The 16,128-nt window shown below is 34.0% G+C and overlaps 1 protein-coding gene across 9 annotated transcripts in view; it reads left to right on the top strand.

Annotated features, from left to right (window-relative positions):
* Positions 1–16,128, top strand: part of Tdrd3 (tudor domain containing 3) — a 145,246-nt gene that overhangs the window by 41,044 nt on the left and 88,074 nt on the right. For 5 of the 9 annotated variants that reach the window (XM_074043276.1, XM_074043274.1, XM_074043282.1 and 2 more), the window contains exons 2-3: positions 3,043–3,127; positions 8,112–8,177. In XM_074043276.1, the coding sequence (XP_073899377.1) occupies positions 3,043–3,127; positions 8,112–8,177 (151 nt within the window). The remainder of the gene's footprint in view (positions 1–3,042; positions 3,128–8,111; positions 8,178–16,128) is intronic. The other 4 variants (XM_074043281.1, XM_074043277.1, XM_074043279.1 and 1 more) reach the window with 1 other exon arrangement.

Raw genomic sequence — 16,128 nt, 5'->3', positions numbered from 1 at the left:
AAGGAAATATTTTACTTGTATGTGTAGAAAGTCAAATGCTGCTCCCCACCCCATAGCTCTGACTTTGGCAATTTTCTTACATAGATAGACTTTTCCTTTTTTTTAATATTTTGTAGGGATGGGTATTTTCATTGTTCCAGCAACGTTTGAATCTAATAATTTGTTCCTTTTGATTTCCCTCTCTTTTACTATGAAGCTACACCTATTCTTATTTAATATTTTTTGGATCTCACTGATCGAATTTGACTAGGGTGTGTGTGTGTGTGTGTGTGTGTGTGTGTGTTGGAGAAGTGTCAAGTTGATTGGAAACTAAATATTGGCTTGTTTATGAGAAGATCAGATTCACAATATTAGTATTAGTTGTTTGATGAATAAAAATGGTGTGTTGGAATGTAAAGGCTGGATTTAAGAGACATTTTTAAAACTTTTTATCATGGGGCAAGTTTAATTAACATTTATAGAATTCCTTTTCTTCATCTGTAAAATTGAAGATGTAAACATTAATTTTTTTAAAGCTCTATTCCAGTTCATTTGATATGGTATAATCTTTTAGTTATAAAAAGTATTCTTTTTTTAGAAAGCAAAGTAGTAGTATCTCCCTGTTGTAAGAGTTTGGAATGTTGTGGTTTTGTAATCACCCAATCAGTATTTAATATATCAAACATATTTCTTTGTACAATGTTGCTGTGAAACATTGGCCTCAACCTATTCTTACTTCTTTCTGCTTCAGTTTCCAGACAGAATGTTCCAGGATATTCCTTCTCACCATCATGTTTTTGTTCTTAATATTCTCTCCTATTCCCAAGCTACTTTGAGCCCTCTTAACATTTCATGTATAATTTTGGCCTTGTATGCTAGCTGATTACATATTGTGTTATAGGAGACTGTAAATTCTTTGAAGGAAGATGTATAATTTTACTGTTCTTACTATCGATTTCACACCTTTCACATGATAGGACTTACTATTTGTAGAGCTTAATTTAGAAGATGATTAATTAGCATTTCAGATCTATTTAATGGCAGTGAACAGAGAAAATACAACAGTATAGCAAAGAAATTACTGAAACTGGAGTTGTAGGACCCAGGTCCAAACTTTTCGGATTCCACATCTCAGATCCAGCGACTTGCCATATAGTCAGAATAAACAGACAGTAGTGGTGAAGGGCAGAGAAGGAGATTTATTGCACTGCATGGGCAAATGTGGGAAGAGGCAAAATAAGCGCTTCAGCCCATCTTCAGCCATCTTTGGGGTACAGACATAAGCTTTAGGTTCACATAGAGGAGGACCTGGGGACAGGAGGAGAGGTATGTATGCATAGTTTTTAAACAGTCCTGGTTGATCATGATGGAGGGATTCTGGAGAAGTTGTTATCCTGTCATCACATGAGGAGAGTAATTTTGATCAGGATGAACAAGTCATTGTTGCCTGTTAGTTGTTCTTTCTGGAGTTTTTCCTGTTTCTTGCCTTTGGGGCAATTTCCTACATTCCTCCTTGGAAATATGTAATCCATAAGTCCTGTTCTTCCTGGATTCCAAGGTGACTGTAAGGTGAATGACTTAGAGACAGATACAAAATGGAGGCAGCAAAATCTGTTTAAGTACCTGTCATCTAACAAGGGCCACTTTGAATTAAAGCAGTGTTTTAAGTAATTTAACTATACACATTTTTATTCTGTGGTCACTTAGGTATCATCATTCCTGCCCACCATCTCTTCATTCTTAGTAACTAATCTATGCACTTAATACCTGTTTTCTCTCTCATACACATAACTACTTACCTTTATTCATCATTATAATTTAGCACTGTCATGGTCTCAAGCTTATAATAATTACCTAGTGCTTTGATTTCCTGACTTATCTCTTTGGTCTTGTTCATAGGCTTATCAATTTAATCTTCTGTTATTCTTTTGTATGGTCCTAAGTATTTATGTTTCTTTTCACTTGCTTGTTCTTTTGAGAATTCTTTCATTTATTGATTCTTAATGGTACATTCTTTTTGGTTGCTGTGTCCAGGTAAGGTTTGACACTGACAAGTGTCTTAGAATCAGTCGAGTGCTGGGAGTTAGTGATGCAATTGTTGACCATCAAGAATGAGCTTTAGATAGCATTGTTGGACTAGCAATCCCAGACTCATCTCCTTTAGCACTGGAAGGATGTCTACAGTAGTGATGGTAGCATTGCCCTTTGGTTAAATGAGTTGATTGCTATTACAAAAAACCAAAAACATGAGACTTTAATAAAGAACATTTTTACAGGTGAACTTTTTGGTGGATAATACTTGCGTTGTGCAATTTATCAAAGAATTTTAAAACAACATGTTGTGTGTGGTTGGATGGGTAGAGATAAATACTTTCCCTTTGGATTCAATAATACTTTGCTTTTGAATTTATTATTCCTAACAGATGCATGGTTGGTTTGAACTACATAAAAGAAAGGGAAAATGAAACAATGAGTTAAAAAAAAAAACCCAATAGAAAAGAGACAGGAGAAGTAAAAGAGATGTGTGATTAAAAGTTACCTATCTTTGTGTTCATTGGATTCATAGCATTTATTGAAGGATTCTTGAGAACAGTATGTCTAAGAAAAGGGACTTTGAGAAAATAATGTGAGAAAGTAGCTTAAAGGAAATTTCTACTGTAATAGGTTTAAAACTATGTTGCTTTCAGTCCTGTTTTTATGGTGCATTTTGATCTATCTTAAGAGCTAATGCATTACCAAATACTTATTAGGTCAGACATTACATTTTTAAATAGCAAGAATAGTTCATACATTCCTTAAGAAGTATATTGACACTTAAATAGCTTTTTTTCAAAAAGCATATAGATAATATTATCAAAGTATAATATTCCTTTAAATGTACAAAGAAAAATATAAATAGTCTATTCTGTTCTATCCAGAAATAGTAAGCAACCCATGAGTCTATATCCAGGACTCTTTTCCTAGTATTGTAATATAGAAGCACTTTATAATACAGAATAAAATTTTATGTAGTCTTTATTTTGATTTTAGATAATATTAAAGGTGCTTATTTTATTTTAACAGGTATCTTTCAGATGAAGGCATTGCAGCTTGCACGAGTTCTCCTGACAAAGTCAATGTAAATGACATCATCCTGATTGCTCTCAATGTAGGTTAAGTTTGTTAACTTATAAACATTTTCAGTCTGAAAGCCATATTAATAAATGTTTCATTAAACTGCATTTTATAATAAATAACATGGAGAACAGCTTTTGGTTTTTATCCATTTTAAGTTGTAGTGATGTTTGTTGAATTTGGTAATCAAACTGGTATTACTCAGTTATTAACATCTATTATTCAGACTCCAATGAAAAAGGGAAAAGTTTCAACCAGTACTCCTTATTTTATACAGTTATTAGTTGTAGAAATTCATGACATTTTCAGTAGCTATATAATAGTCAAAACTGACCATTAATTAAAACAATTTGCCATTTAATTTGCAAAGAAACTTTGGCTAGGTTATATTGCCTTTTGACAGTTGTATTTATTGTTTTAAAATTACTAATGATAAAAGTAACACATTGCAGAACATTTCAGAAAATTCAGAGAAGCAAAATAAGAAAACTCAATGTATTTATAATTACTATTAATGTTTCAGTATAGTTTTCTTTCCAACTCTTTTCCTCCATCCCTAATTATGTAGCCATAATTAGACTGGAATTTTTCAAAAGCTTTAAAAATTGTTTGACGTAAAAATGTGAAAAAAATTTTTTTCAGTTCTGTAGTTGCCCATCGGGTAGTTTTAATCTTGTATTACAATAACAATCTAATAACAATCAAATTTATATATCGTCATATATGACCAATGCAGTTCATAAAAGAACTATTATCTGGCAAATATGTCCTATCACAGCACAGCAGAAATAGTGTGTGCTAAGACTATTAAAAATATAAATAAATGTATAACCATGTAACTTTTTCTCTTAAAACTACTTACATTTTATATTTATAGAATTGAACTTGTGTTTAAACAGATCGAATTTAAATTCCCATCTCTGTCATTTCCTACAGCTTTGTTGAATTTTACTCAATAAGACGAAGAAGATCAGGATTTTTTTGTTTGTTTCTTGTTTTTTAAGTAAACAAAAGACAAGTGTTTATTGTTGTTTTTTTGGTGCTGGGAATTATAGCCGGGACCTCCTGCATGCTAGGCAAGTGCTGTACCATTGAGGTACATCAACAGTCCAAGACTAAGTTTTTCTTTTATAGTAAGCACTAGTTACAAATTACACGTTATCTATGACTAGCATGAAAAGATCCCAAAGACACTTCAACTTTCTTTGACTTATACACAAATCAGTGACTTCTACTTAAATTTTTAAAAAGAACTTTCTAAAAATGATAGATTTTATGACAATTTCGTGCTATCCTTTATTTTTCTTATTTATATATTTGGGCAAATAGCAATGAACTGTGTATAATTGGTGTGAACATTAAATAAAGTAAGTCAAGATTAAGTATTTGTGTTATACACATAAGTACCTGATGATTTTTATCTGAATTAATTCATTTATTTTTGTCATTTTCTCTAAAATGCATAGTGAATATTTTAATCCAAAACTATCATGCCATATCATGATGGAAAAAAAAAAGAAATACAATTTTTAATCACAGTGAAGCCTATATGAGACAAATCTCCTTTATCAATTCATAACTTTTTAATAAAATTCTTACATTTATAGTATCCTGATGAACTTATTTTTGTGCTTTTTAAAGATTGCAGGAGACTATAATGGGCTATATATATATATAAAATATACTTGTTATTATATAAGGAGTCCATGCACAAGCATTCTTATCCTCTCTTCCTCCCACAAGCTTGTTCTTTTTCTTTTTTTTTTAATTGTTTTGGGTGGGGATACATTGTGTCATTTACCAGGGTCTTACAGTGTATCAAATATATCATACTTGAATTCACCCCCTCCACTGCAAGAGCTTGTTCTTCTATCGAATATAGGGCAGTAGAGTAACATGTATGCAGTGTTTCAGTCCAGGAAACCCATTAGACATTATGCCTGCTCACAAAGCTACTTTCTGCCTAGCATTACAAGCTCCTCTTCACACTACCCCTTCCCACCAGAAAAGCATTTGTTCACATTGTGTATTCCCACAGTCTAGGCAGTGAACCACCTTTTCACTTGACAGATGGGTCAAGTGCAAAGTTCTCAGATGCTACACAACCTTGTAACTATCTATCTCTTTTCTGAAGAGATAGCTGCCTCAGACTTGCTGTGTGGCTCTTATGTTCAGATTCTTATGTCTGGAAGATTCTTAACTGGGCACTGGTGGCTCATGTTTGTAATCCTAGCTACTTGGGAGGCTGAGATGTGGAGGATTGTAGTTTGAGGCCAGTCCTAGGCAAAAAGTTCATAAGCTCATGTCAGCCAGTAGCTGAACACAGTCTTGTCTGCCTGATTGATATCCCAAGCTATGCTGGAGACTCAGATTGAGAGGATCCCAGTTCCAGGCCAGCTTGGGCAAAAACGTTTGTGAGACCCCATCTCAATAAAAAAAGCTTGGTGTGGTAGCATGTGCCTGTCATCCCAGTGAGGGCGGGAAGCATTAAGTTAACCTGCAGTCCAGGCCAACCTGGACAAAAAGTGAGACCCTATTGCTACAATAATCAGAGTAAAAAGTGTTGGAAGCATGGCTCAAACAATGTAGCACCTCCCTTACAAGTGCAAACCCCAATACCACAAAAAAAAGGAGTATTCTTAATTTTTAACTCTGTAAAATAGGGAGTAAGAATATTAAGAGATGGCATTGAAATCCTGAATGTAGTTTTGGTTCAAATATGTAAATGTTAAGAAAAATGTAAGTGGTAGTACAGTCATGGGCTAGTAAATGATATCTATAGATAATATTGAGGAAATTTAAAAGCAGGTTACATTCTCTTGAGATCCTATACAGTGAAAAATGATTTTCCAAATAGGCATTATCTTAAACTTATTTGGATAGCTAGCAGTGGTGTGTACATATGTGTATATTGCATGTTTATACTGTGTTTTTGTACAGATCCTTTGAAAATTATCAAAATTTTTATTTAATCTTTTAGTTTTCACTTTTGATTAGTTTTTTGAACTAAAAGTTTTTTTACACTTTTCATTAGCAAAATATTTCTGCAATTTTTATGTTCATTTTAAAAGTATTTGGGGACATAATCATTGTCCTAGTAATCCTGTTATAAAGGAGTATGATAATAAAATTGCTTTTGTTGTACTTAAATGATTTTGAATTTAGGATGTTTAAATATTTGGAATGTTATTTTCATCTTGCTAAAAGATAGGTAAATTTTGAATGTATTATCTTGTTTTAGCCTGACCACAACTTTGTGAAGTAGGATGGTGGTATTTTTTCCATTACATAGAGAAGCAAATTAACTCGGTTTAGAGAATTTGTGACAATGTTCAAGGTCCTGTGTTTAATTACTAATTGATAACTGTAATGGCAGCAATTAGTAAATTACATTGGGATGAATCAAAGCTTAGAGGTTTTGTTTAGTGCTCATTGGCTTTACCTTGATTCTTCATTTTAGTTTGAGTTTAGTTTGATAAAAACTTGAAATGAGGACTATGTTGTTTCATAAAATTTGTATAGTTTTTTATTTGTATTTATTTCAGCCTTTGAATGGCGTCAAAGTAGTACTTTTAAAAAAAAATGTATTTTACTTTTTTATTTACTCTTGACTATGCTAGGGTTTGAATTCATGTCCTCAAACTTTTTAGGCAGGAGCTTGACCACTTGGGCCATGCCCCCAACCCCTGTTGCCTATGTTTTTGTGAACTGTTTCATTGACTTAATGGTTACGTATGTTCAGGTGGTCACAAAATGTAAATGTCATATATTCACTAAAATAAGCATCACGACTAACATTCATCAGGTTACTTTGTTGTGCAAATCATTGTGCCAAGTGCTCACATTTGTTAACTTTAATTTTTAAAACAGTCCTTCTAGAGGGAAGGCTATTATAAGAAAGTATTTCATAACCATATGTTGTTCCATATTTTCACATTGAAAAGGCATACAACCTGAGGTCTAGTTGATAATACTTTACTCCCTGTTACTGGGTTCAGGATGCAAAAAGCCTTAAGTCTAAAACATAGTTGCGCAAGGCTTTGTGTTTGGGGCTTAGTTTGCCTAACAGTTGTAGCTGGTGCATTTTAGCGTAGGGGTTATCCTAGTGAAAGACTGGAAAGGATCTGTGGAGATTGTAATATTTACATATTTGTTTCTTAAGTTGAGTACATGTGGTATTTCAAATAAGAAGATACTCTATTATTGTAGGTGTTCAAAGACTATCCTGCCTCTAAATTTATTTATTTCATATCACAGTAATTTTAATCATTTAGTATTGTCCTTAAGTATAATAAGAAATTTTCCTGTATAACTTATGAGATTAAATGTACTCAGTTTTTTCTTTTATTCTTAAGATGATGAAGACTTACTATTTATTATATTTTAAAGAATAAGGAAACAAGACAACTTCAGATACTCTAATCTCACTTTCTGAAGTATAAAGCTAATTTCTTAGCTCAAGTAATTGGACTGTTTTCATGAGTACTGATGGTTTTGCTCTGAACAAGCTTCTTGCCATTCCTTTAGGCTTTCACTTCCTTAAGAGGACACAGTTCTTAAAAGTTCTACATTTTTGTAGACTGTAGGTGAAGTTCTCTTTTTGTATCAGAAATGTTATAACTTTGTTTATGTTAGTTCTTATGCTTTCTTTTTTATGTTTTGCTTTGCTGAGTTATTCATATTTTTACATTTTCATATAGTTATTTGTTCACCGACTTCCATTTCTGTAATTTTTGTAAATTTACATAAAATCAAGCTTGGGATTTTAATAGGGAGTAGGAAGATAAAAGGTTATCTAAAGAAATTGGAGTCCTTTATATGTCTCTATTCACTTTATATAACTTACGGATTAGGCTGTTATTTGAAAAGATTAATTATGTGCCTGGATCTTATAATCGTTTAAAGACATTTAAATTTTACTCCACAGACATTTAGTAATTTCATCTTTTGTTCATGAGATTAAATTTAGATTTACTTTTTTCTGTAATTCTATTTTAATAATAATACTTTCATTTTAGACAGATCTGAGAACAATTGGCAAGAAATTCCTACCCAGCGACATCAATGGTGGAAAGGTAGAAAAGGTAAAGGAAATTGTTAACCTTCCAAATATATTGCTAACTACAATAAATATGAACATCTACCAAATTGCTAGGATTTTTTTAGTAGACTGCAAATACAAAATATTTTGGAGGTAAACAGATAAAAAATTATGGTAACTTCCTTTCCATGTAGAATATTTTTTAAAGTTAAATTTTGGTGGCTCGTTAAAAAAATGTGTTGCTAGAATTAAAATATGATATAGTTATTACTTTACATGTGAGACTTGCTTGTGTTATAAGAGCACAGGACAAGAATATTTTCCTGTCTTTTCTTTTTTTAGCTACCTTAATAAACTGCTTTTCATTTTATTTAATAAGCTTATTACATAAAAGTATAAGTTTATGAGAGAATATTACAAGTTATTTTACTAAGTTGTACATTTGTTTATTATTTTGTATTATACAAACATGTATTCATATTATAAATTTTTTCATTGATTTCTTTTTTAAATAGCGGAATATATTTTTGTAAGTTGTCAACTAGATAGGAATAATATTTCATATTTGTGTTCAATTTTTTCTTTTTATTTGAAAATACATGTTCATTGTATCAGCCCAGAATTTAATATGTGCGTAGTCACTTTTTAAACTATTATCTATCTGTAAGTTAAAGAAATATCTTTAATGTCACTGTGCCAAGTGCTTACATTTTTTTATGTTTCAGTAAAGATTCTTAAGTTTTTAATATTCAGATACTTAAAATAGTTAAGTACCTCACATGTATTAAATTCTGGATAATTTTTAAAGTGACTTTAAATTTTTCACATTTTTCTGAGTTTTAGTATATTTTTTCAATATATGGTAAGAATCACAAGAGTTGATTGCTAATCCACTCTGAATATTTGAGGCAAAAACTCAAAAAAAGAGGGTTCTATAGCTTCCTTCAAAAGGAGGCTACGAATGAATTCAAACATTCATTTTTTTTCTTTTTTTTTTATTATTCATATGTGCATACAAGGCTTGGGTCATTTCTCCCTCCTGCCCCCACCCCCTCCTTTACCACCCACTCCGCCCCCTCCCTTTCCCCCCTACTCCCTCAATACCCAGCAGAAACTATTTTGCCCTTATTTCTAATTTTGTTGTAGAGAGATTATAAGCCATAATAGGAAGGAACAAGGGTTTTTGCTGGTTGAGATAAGGATAGCTATACAGGGCATTGACTCACATTGATTTCCTGTGCATGTGTGTCACCTTCTAGGTTAATTCTTTTTGATCTCACCTTTTCTCTAGTTCCTGGTCCCCTTTTCCTATTGGCCTCAGTTGCTTTTAAGGTATCTGCTTTAGTTTCTCTGCATTAAGGGCAACAAATGCTAACTAATTTTTTAGGTGTCTTACCTATCCTCACCCCTCCCTTGTGTGCTAAAGCTTTTATCATGTGCTCAAAGTCCAATCCCCTTGTTGTGTTTGCCCTTGATCTAATGTCCACATATGAGGGAGAACATACAATTTTTGGTCTCTTGGGCCAGGCTAACCTCACTCAGAATGATGTTCTCCAATTCTATCCATTTACCAGCGAATGATAACATTTCATTCTTCTTCATGGCTGCATAAAATTCCATTGTATAAAGATACCACATTTTCTTAATCCATTTGTCAGTGCTGGGGCATCTGGGCTGTTTCCATAACTCAGCTATTGTGAATAGTGCCGCAATAAACATGGGTGTGCAGGTGCCTCTGGAGTAACCTGTGTCACAGTCTTTTGGGTATATCCCCAAGAGTGGTATTGCTGGATCAAATGGTAGATCAATGTCTAGCTTTTTAAGTAGCCTCCAAATTTTTTTCCAGAGTGGTTGTACTAGTTTACATTCCCACCAACAGGGTAAGAGGGTTCCTTTTTCCCCGCATCCTCGCCAACACCTGTTGCTGGTGGTGTTGCTAATGATGGCTATTCTAACAGGGGTGAGGTGGAATCTTAGTGTGGTTTTAATTTGCATTTCCTTTATTGCTAGAGATGGTGAGCATTTTTTCTTGTGTTTTTTGGCCATTTGAATTTCTTCTTTTGAGAAAGTTCTGTTTAGTTCACTTGCCCATTTCTTTATTGGTTCATTAGTTTTGGGAGAATTTAGTTTTTTAAGTTCCCTGTATATTCTGGTTATCAGTCCTTTGTCTGATGTGTAGTTGGCAAATATTTTCTCCCACTCTGTGGGTGTTCTCTTCAGTTTAGAGACCATTTCTTTTGATGAACAGAAGTTTTTTAGTTTTATGAGGTCCCATTTATCTATGCTGTCTCTTAGTTGCTGTACTGCTGGGGTTTCGTTGAGAAAGTTCTTACCTATACCTACTAACTCCAGAGTATTTTCTACTCTTTCCTGTATCAACCTTAGAGTTTGTGGTCTGATATTAAGATCCTTGATCCATTTTGAGTTAATCTTGGTATAGGGTGATATACGTGGATCTAGTTTCAGTTTTTCGCAGACTACTAACCAGTTTCCCCAGCAGTTTTTGTTGAAGAGGTTGCTATTTCTCCATCGTATATTTTTAGCTCCTTTGTCAAAGACAAGTTAGTTGTAATTGTGTGGCTTCATATCTGGGTCCTCTATTCTGTTCCATTGGTCTTCATGTCTGTTTTTGTGCCAGTACCATGCTGTTTTTATTGTTATTGCTTTGTAATATAGTTTGAAGTCAGGTATTGTGATACCTCCAGCATTGTTCTTTTGACTGAGTATTGCCTTGGCTATTTGTGGCTTCCTGTGTTTCCATATAAATTTCACGGTAGATTTTTCGATCTCTTTAATGAATGTCATTGGAATTTTGATGGGAATTGCATTAAACATGTAGATTGCTTTTGGGAGTATCGACATTTTTACTATGTTGATTCTACCAATCCATGAGCATGGGAGATCTCTCCACTTTCTATAGTCTTCCTCAATCTCTTTCTTCAGAAGTGTATAGTTTTCCTTGTAGGGGTCTTTCACATCTTTTGTTAGGTTTACACCTAGGTATTCGATTTTTTTGAGGCTATTGTAAATGGAATTGTCAAACATTCATTTTAATGTTTAATAATACTCTGTTAGCAAATGTTAGTTATATTTCACTTAAAGTGCATAATGCCTTCTTTATATTCCCTCAGGGGAAATAGAGCATCAGCTTATTTTTCTTTGTGAATAATTCTTTATGGTCTTGAAGACTTGTAAAGGTCATTGCCACAGGTTCTTTTTGTTAAAGTCATCTGTCTTGGTTTCTCTGTTTATTCTCAGTCTCAAGCTTTACTAGGCTCTTCATTGTACTTTCAGAGTCCTCTCCAGTTTACACACATTTCATTTTTGGTTTAGTAGTAGTTCGCAGACTATATCGTGCATCAGAATTGCCCTGACACCTGGCTGTAACAGAGATTGCTGGGCCCCTGCTCATCCTTGCCTGTGCCTGAGTTTGTGATTACATAGAACAAAGGTGGAGCCTGGGAATTGGCATTTTGAGCAAGTTTTCAGGAGATGTTGGTTTTGCTGGGCAGGGAAGCTTGCTTAGAAAGGACTGGATTATAGAACCCCTAACTGGGCAATAATCTTGGATCGGTTTGACAGGTATAGTAATTCTCTAAAGGAAAAGTAACATCAAAACAGTGTTTGCACATCCTTACATTAGTTTGCTTGAGAAAATTTGGAGTTTTCTGGATTATTGGTTTCTCACTTTCTCTTTCTGTGTCTTTAGAAAGACTGAGAGCCCATCTCTCTCCGAGTACACAGGATAGTGGTATGACATTTCTCTGTGCTCTTTCTCCTTTCTCAGGGCATTTTTGCTTCTAAAAGATGTGTGTAGCTGGGCATCGGTGACTCACATCTATAACCTGAGATACTTGGGAGGTGGAGATTGGTAGAATTGTGGTTCAGGGCCAGCCTGGGCAAAAAGTTAGTACAATCCCACCTCAACCAATAGTTTGGCATGGTGGTTCACTCATGTAATCCCAGCTCTGTGAGAAAGCTGGGATTACCTAAATTAAAAGATTGCAGTCCAGGCCAGCCCAAGTATAAACATGAAGTTCTATCCCAAAAATAACCCAAAAGCAAAAATTTAAAAGCAGACAGATATTGCTTATTTTCTGTGCATTAGTCAAAACTCCATGTTACATAAAAATAGCTATTTTGAAGCTAAAGTAAATGTTTCAGGAAGATATTTTTGACATGAAATGACTCTCTTTAGCCTTTTCGTCTGTAACATAAGATAGAGGCAGTAAAATATCCTTTACCTGTGCCTTTGTTGGTATGCTTTACTAACCAGCATTTCATCCTGTTAATGGTGACTGGATCGTTATAAAGACAGGACTCCAGGATCTTCAGTCACTAAGCTACAGATGTAATAGTTCTAGCCTAAAGTAAACTTTATTTTAATCTCTGCATAAGCTGCATGTAGAGCAACATTTAGGGAGTGTTTCACTAAGTAATCTGCTTACTTCTTGATCTTGCCAGATTTTGGTATAAGGTAGTATTTTCTAGTTTTCTTTTTGTATTAAGAAAGAAAGGAAGGACCAGTGCCGGTGGTTCATGCCTATAATCCTAGCTACTCAGGAGGCAGAAATCAGGAGGATCACAGTTTGAGGCCAGCCCAGACAAAAAAGTGAGACTTTATCTTGAAAAGACCCATCACAAAAAAAGGCTGGCACAGTGGCTTAAGGGAAGGAGCAAGGGTGAGGCACTGAGTTCAAATCTCAGTACTGACCCAAAAAAGAAAGAAAGAAAGGAAGACAGAAACAAGAGAGAGAGAGAAAGAGAATGCATCTTGAGTTATGTAATTGCCTTTCAAATACAGAATATTAGAAATCAATTTTCCAAAAAGTAATTTAGACAAAAAACTTTAAATATAAGCTAGACCACTGTCCCAAGAAGCAGCAGAGCCATGCTTCAGACAGGAAGTGGAGGGAGATTAAACAACAGGGATCATAACATATTGGAAAGACAGATGCAGTTACTGACCTGGATTTAAACTCCTTTCATTAATTTTTTATGACTTTTGGTAAGTTATTTAATTTTGCTAGGTTTTGATTCTCTTATCAAATACTATTCCCTATTACATCAAAAATTTAAATAATATAATAAATACTGAACGTAGTGCAGTACATATGGCAAGTCTTTGAGGATTCTGAGCAATTTAGGATGACATTTTTGTCCAGAAATTTAAAAATGCATGAACTTTTATTATCTCTCTGTTGGGTTTCTTGTTACTGAGAACTCCAAAGGAATTCGATGAATGAAGTAAGGCAAATTGGATCATCATTACTTTCTGGGTTTTGACCCCAAACCTAATGTAGAACTCTACTACTTGATCTACACTTCTCTCTGGAATGGGATCAAAACTGGCCAAATCTGTTTCCTGACTGATTCTAGTGAATTCCAAGCTTGTCTAGGACACTGCCTTTTCTAAGAGAGTAAACCATAGAAAGAATGAGGATTGGAGAACATTTGCCCCAGTATTTAAGAAGCAAATACTTAAGAAGCAAGAGAAAAGAGAAGAGGTTGTCAACTTAGAAGCTGCCTCCATTTGTCTTGTGTGGGCTTTTCCACAGGGCCTCCTGCATGCATCTTTCATCCTCTTTGGGAGCTTAGCCACTAGACATAAAGCCAAGTACAGTGTACTGGAGCTCCCCTAAGACAGATCAGTAATCCTTTTTGGAGGCAGATTAAAGGAGTACAGAGAGAAGTCTAAATTTTCTCTCCTGAAAGGCCAAAAGTCAATGCTCACATAGTTTATGCTGTTACTATTATAATTAGTAAGACTTGGGTAACACCATTTTCAGCATTTAGGAAATTGAGAGTGGAAAGAAAATGCAGAGCTGATAGATTTGTGACCAGGTAAGAAAGGTTGTAGATCCGTAGTTAGAGAAGTCAGTTAATTCTGAATGCTTTGAATTTTCAGTTCTTGGTCCAAGACACATATGGACCTTCAGAAGGGCATTGCCATCTGGATTTTGAAGGTGAAATATTAATAACTGCTATCATCACCAATTATTTTGGTAGAAAACAGAATGGCAAAATAACGTTGTTATTTAATAATATAATAGTTGTCCTCAGGTTATTTTCTCTTTTCTTCTCCCATTCTCTCCTTAACATTATTTTTCAGTTCTCTTTTAAATTTATATTTTTATTTTTTAATTAGTACACAATGACAGCATGAGGGAGGTTTTATTTCAGTAGTTCTTCCATAAATGCCTATGTGCATTTTGAACAAGTTCACCCCTCCCTTACATTTCCTTACCTACCCCTCCTCTCGACCCTCCTTTTTCAAACAGTATTTTATGGGTTTCATTAGGTATTTTGCAATTCTTATATTTTTCTCCTCAAAGTTTCCCTGTAAATTGATGCAAGATTCAGACAGAAATTTGAAAATTAGTGAGAATGCCAGTTTGCCCCAGGCTTCTTGGCCTAAGCTACATTTTCCACTGGCTATTCATATTTGATTCTTAGGCACTGAAGATTGTGGCAGTGGAGGGATGTGTGGTAGGGAATCCATGTTGTGCAGCTTCTGAATTTTTTCAGGGTAGGTTTTGTATTCTTTCTTAGATAGTGTATAGTCTTGGGACAGTTAGTAGCCTGTAAGCCTGAAATCATGGGAAATAGTCAAGATACAAATGAAGTATAAATGTTTACTATTTTTCACATTCTTCTGTAGGTTTAAGATTTTGTTGTAGTTATTTTCATAGCATTTCAAAACAAGGTGTTGAATGTTAATAATAAAATATAGGTTAATATAAAAATGCTTTGTTAGCAATCCAGCTTCTTGAGGATGTTTGTGCATTGCTGTGAGTCCTATCAGGAAAGGTGTCTGGTTTTGTTTAGTTTTTCTACCTAAATTTTGGGATTGCCTGGTGGTCTAACCCTTTTTAAGTATGAAACTGAGACCTATTAAAAAGCGATTGGCTCAACACTTCAGCCATCCCAACATTAACCACAAGATGGCAGCACTGCCTTAACATTCAAAGTGAATCAATGCCTAAGTCAAGAAAGTGGGTGGTTTTTAAAAAAAAAGAAAAATAACTGGAATGAGGTTCAAGCTTTAATTTTAAATTTCTTTACATTTACTTTATGTTAATTTAGTTTGTGCTAAACAATACAGTTGATCAGTGTACCTTTTAGTGAATTTGTAACATTTAAGCGTACTTTTATTTTCAGAAAAATGGATTACTAAAACTGATTTTTTTTGCTTTATTTGTGAATGCTTATTGATGATAATTATTAGGATTTCTGTGGAATTTAAAGACTATGTAAACTATTATATTTTGGTCAGCTACTCTTCTATCAAAAAATAAACTTAAAAAATTCTGTCAGGCAGTAAAAAGACAGGTAATGGAGAGAGAAATGAAAATTGCCAGATGACACACTAGAAGTGTTGCTTTTGACTGGTGTCCCTCAATGCTTTTCTTGTGTTTGCTTTGCTGTAATCACTCAATGAGAGTAAATACGTGCAGATTATTTGCTGTGCTCTTATTTTGATGTATAAACTGATACTTTTATTTTCAAGGAGTTTCAAGTTTGGGCAGACCTGTTCAAGATTATGTTGTCCATATCATTTAACAGGCATTTATTAGATTATTTTAAAATCTCATAGTAAAGATACCACCGTATGTATGCTTCAGAAGGTTTTCCTTTTAGTATTACTCATTTTTTCTGTATTTAAACTCTCTTGCTATATGTGACAGTATGTGAATATCACTTGAAAAGTCAGAATCATCTTGTTCTTCCCCTTTTCCATCCTCCTCCTTCATTTGTTGAATACCTGCTCTGTGTTGGGGCCCATCTTAAGTCATTTGTATGTATTATCAGCATAATCTTCAGAAGAACATGTTCACTTTTTCTTTGGAGATGTGGGAAGAGCAACTTCCCTGAAGTCACAGTCTTTTGTTGCTGCAACACCTGAGTGCTTTTCTTTCAGCTGCCAGGCAAACTGCTATTTATTCTTTAGTTTCCAACTCAAGTGCCACTTCTCTTCTAATTTTCTTGAACAG

Source organism: Castor canadensis, chromosome 10 (genome assembly GCF_047511655.1).
Source record: "Castor canadensis chromosome 10, mCasCan1.hap1v2, whole genome shotgun sequence".
In the NCBI taxonomy this organism is placed as follows: Eukaryota; Metazoa; Chordata; class Mammalia; order Rodentia; family Castoridae; genus Castor; species Castor canadensis.
The sequence above is the reverse complement of the archived record's forward strand: the minus strand, read 5'-3'. Positions and strand labels throughout refer to the sequence as shown.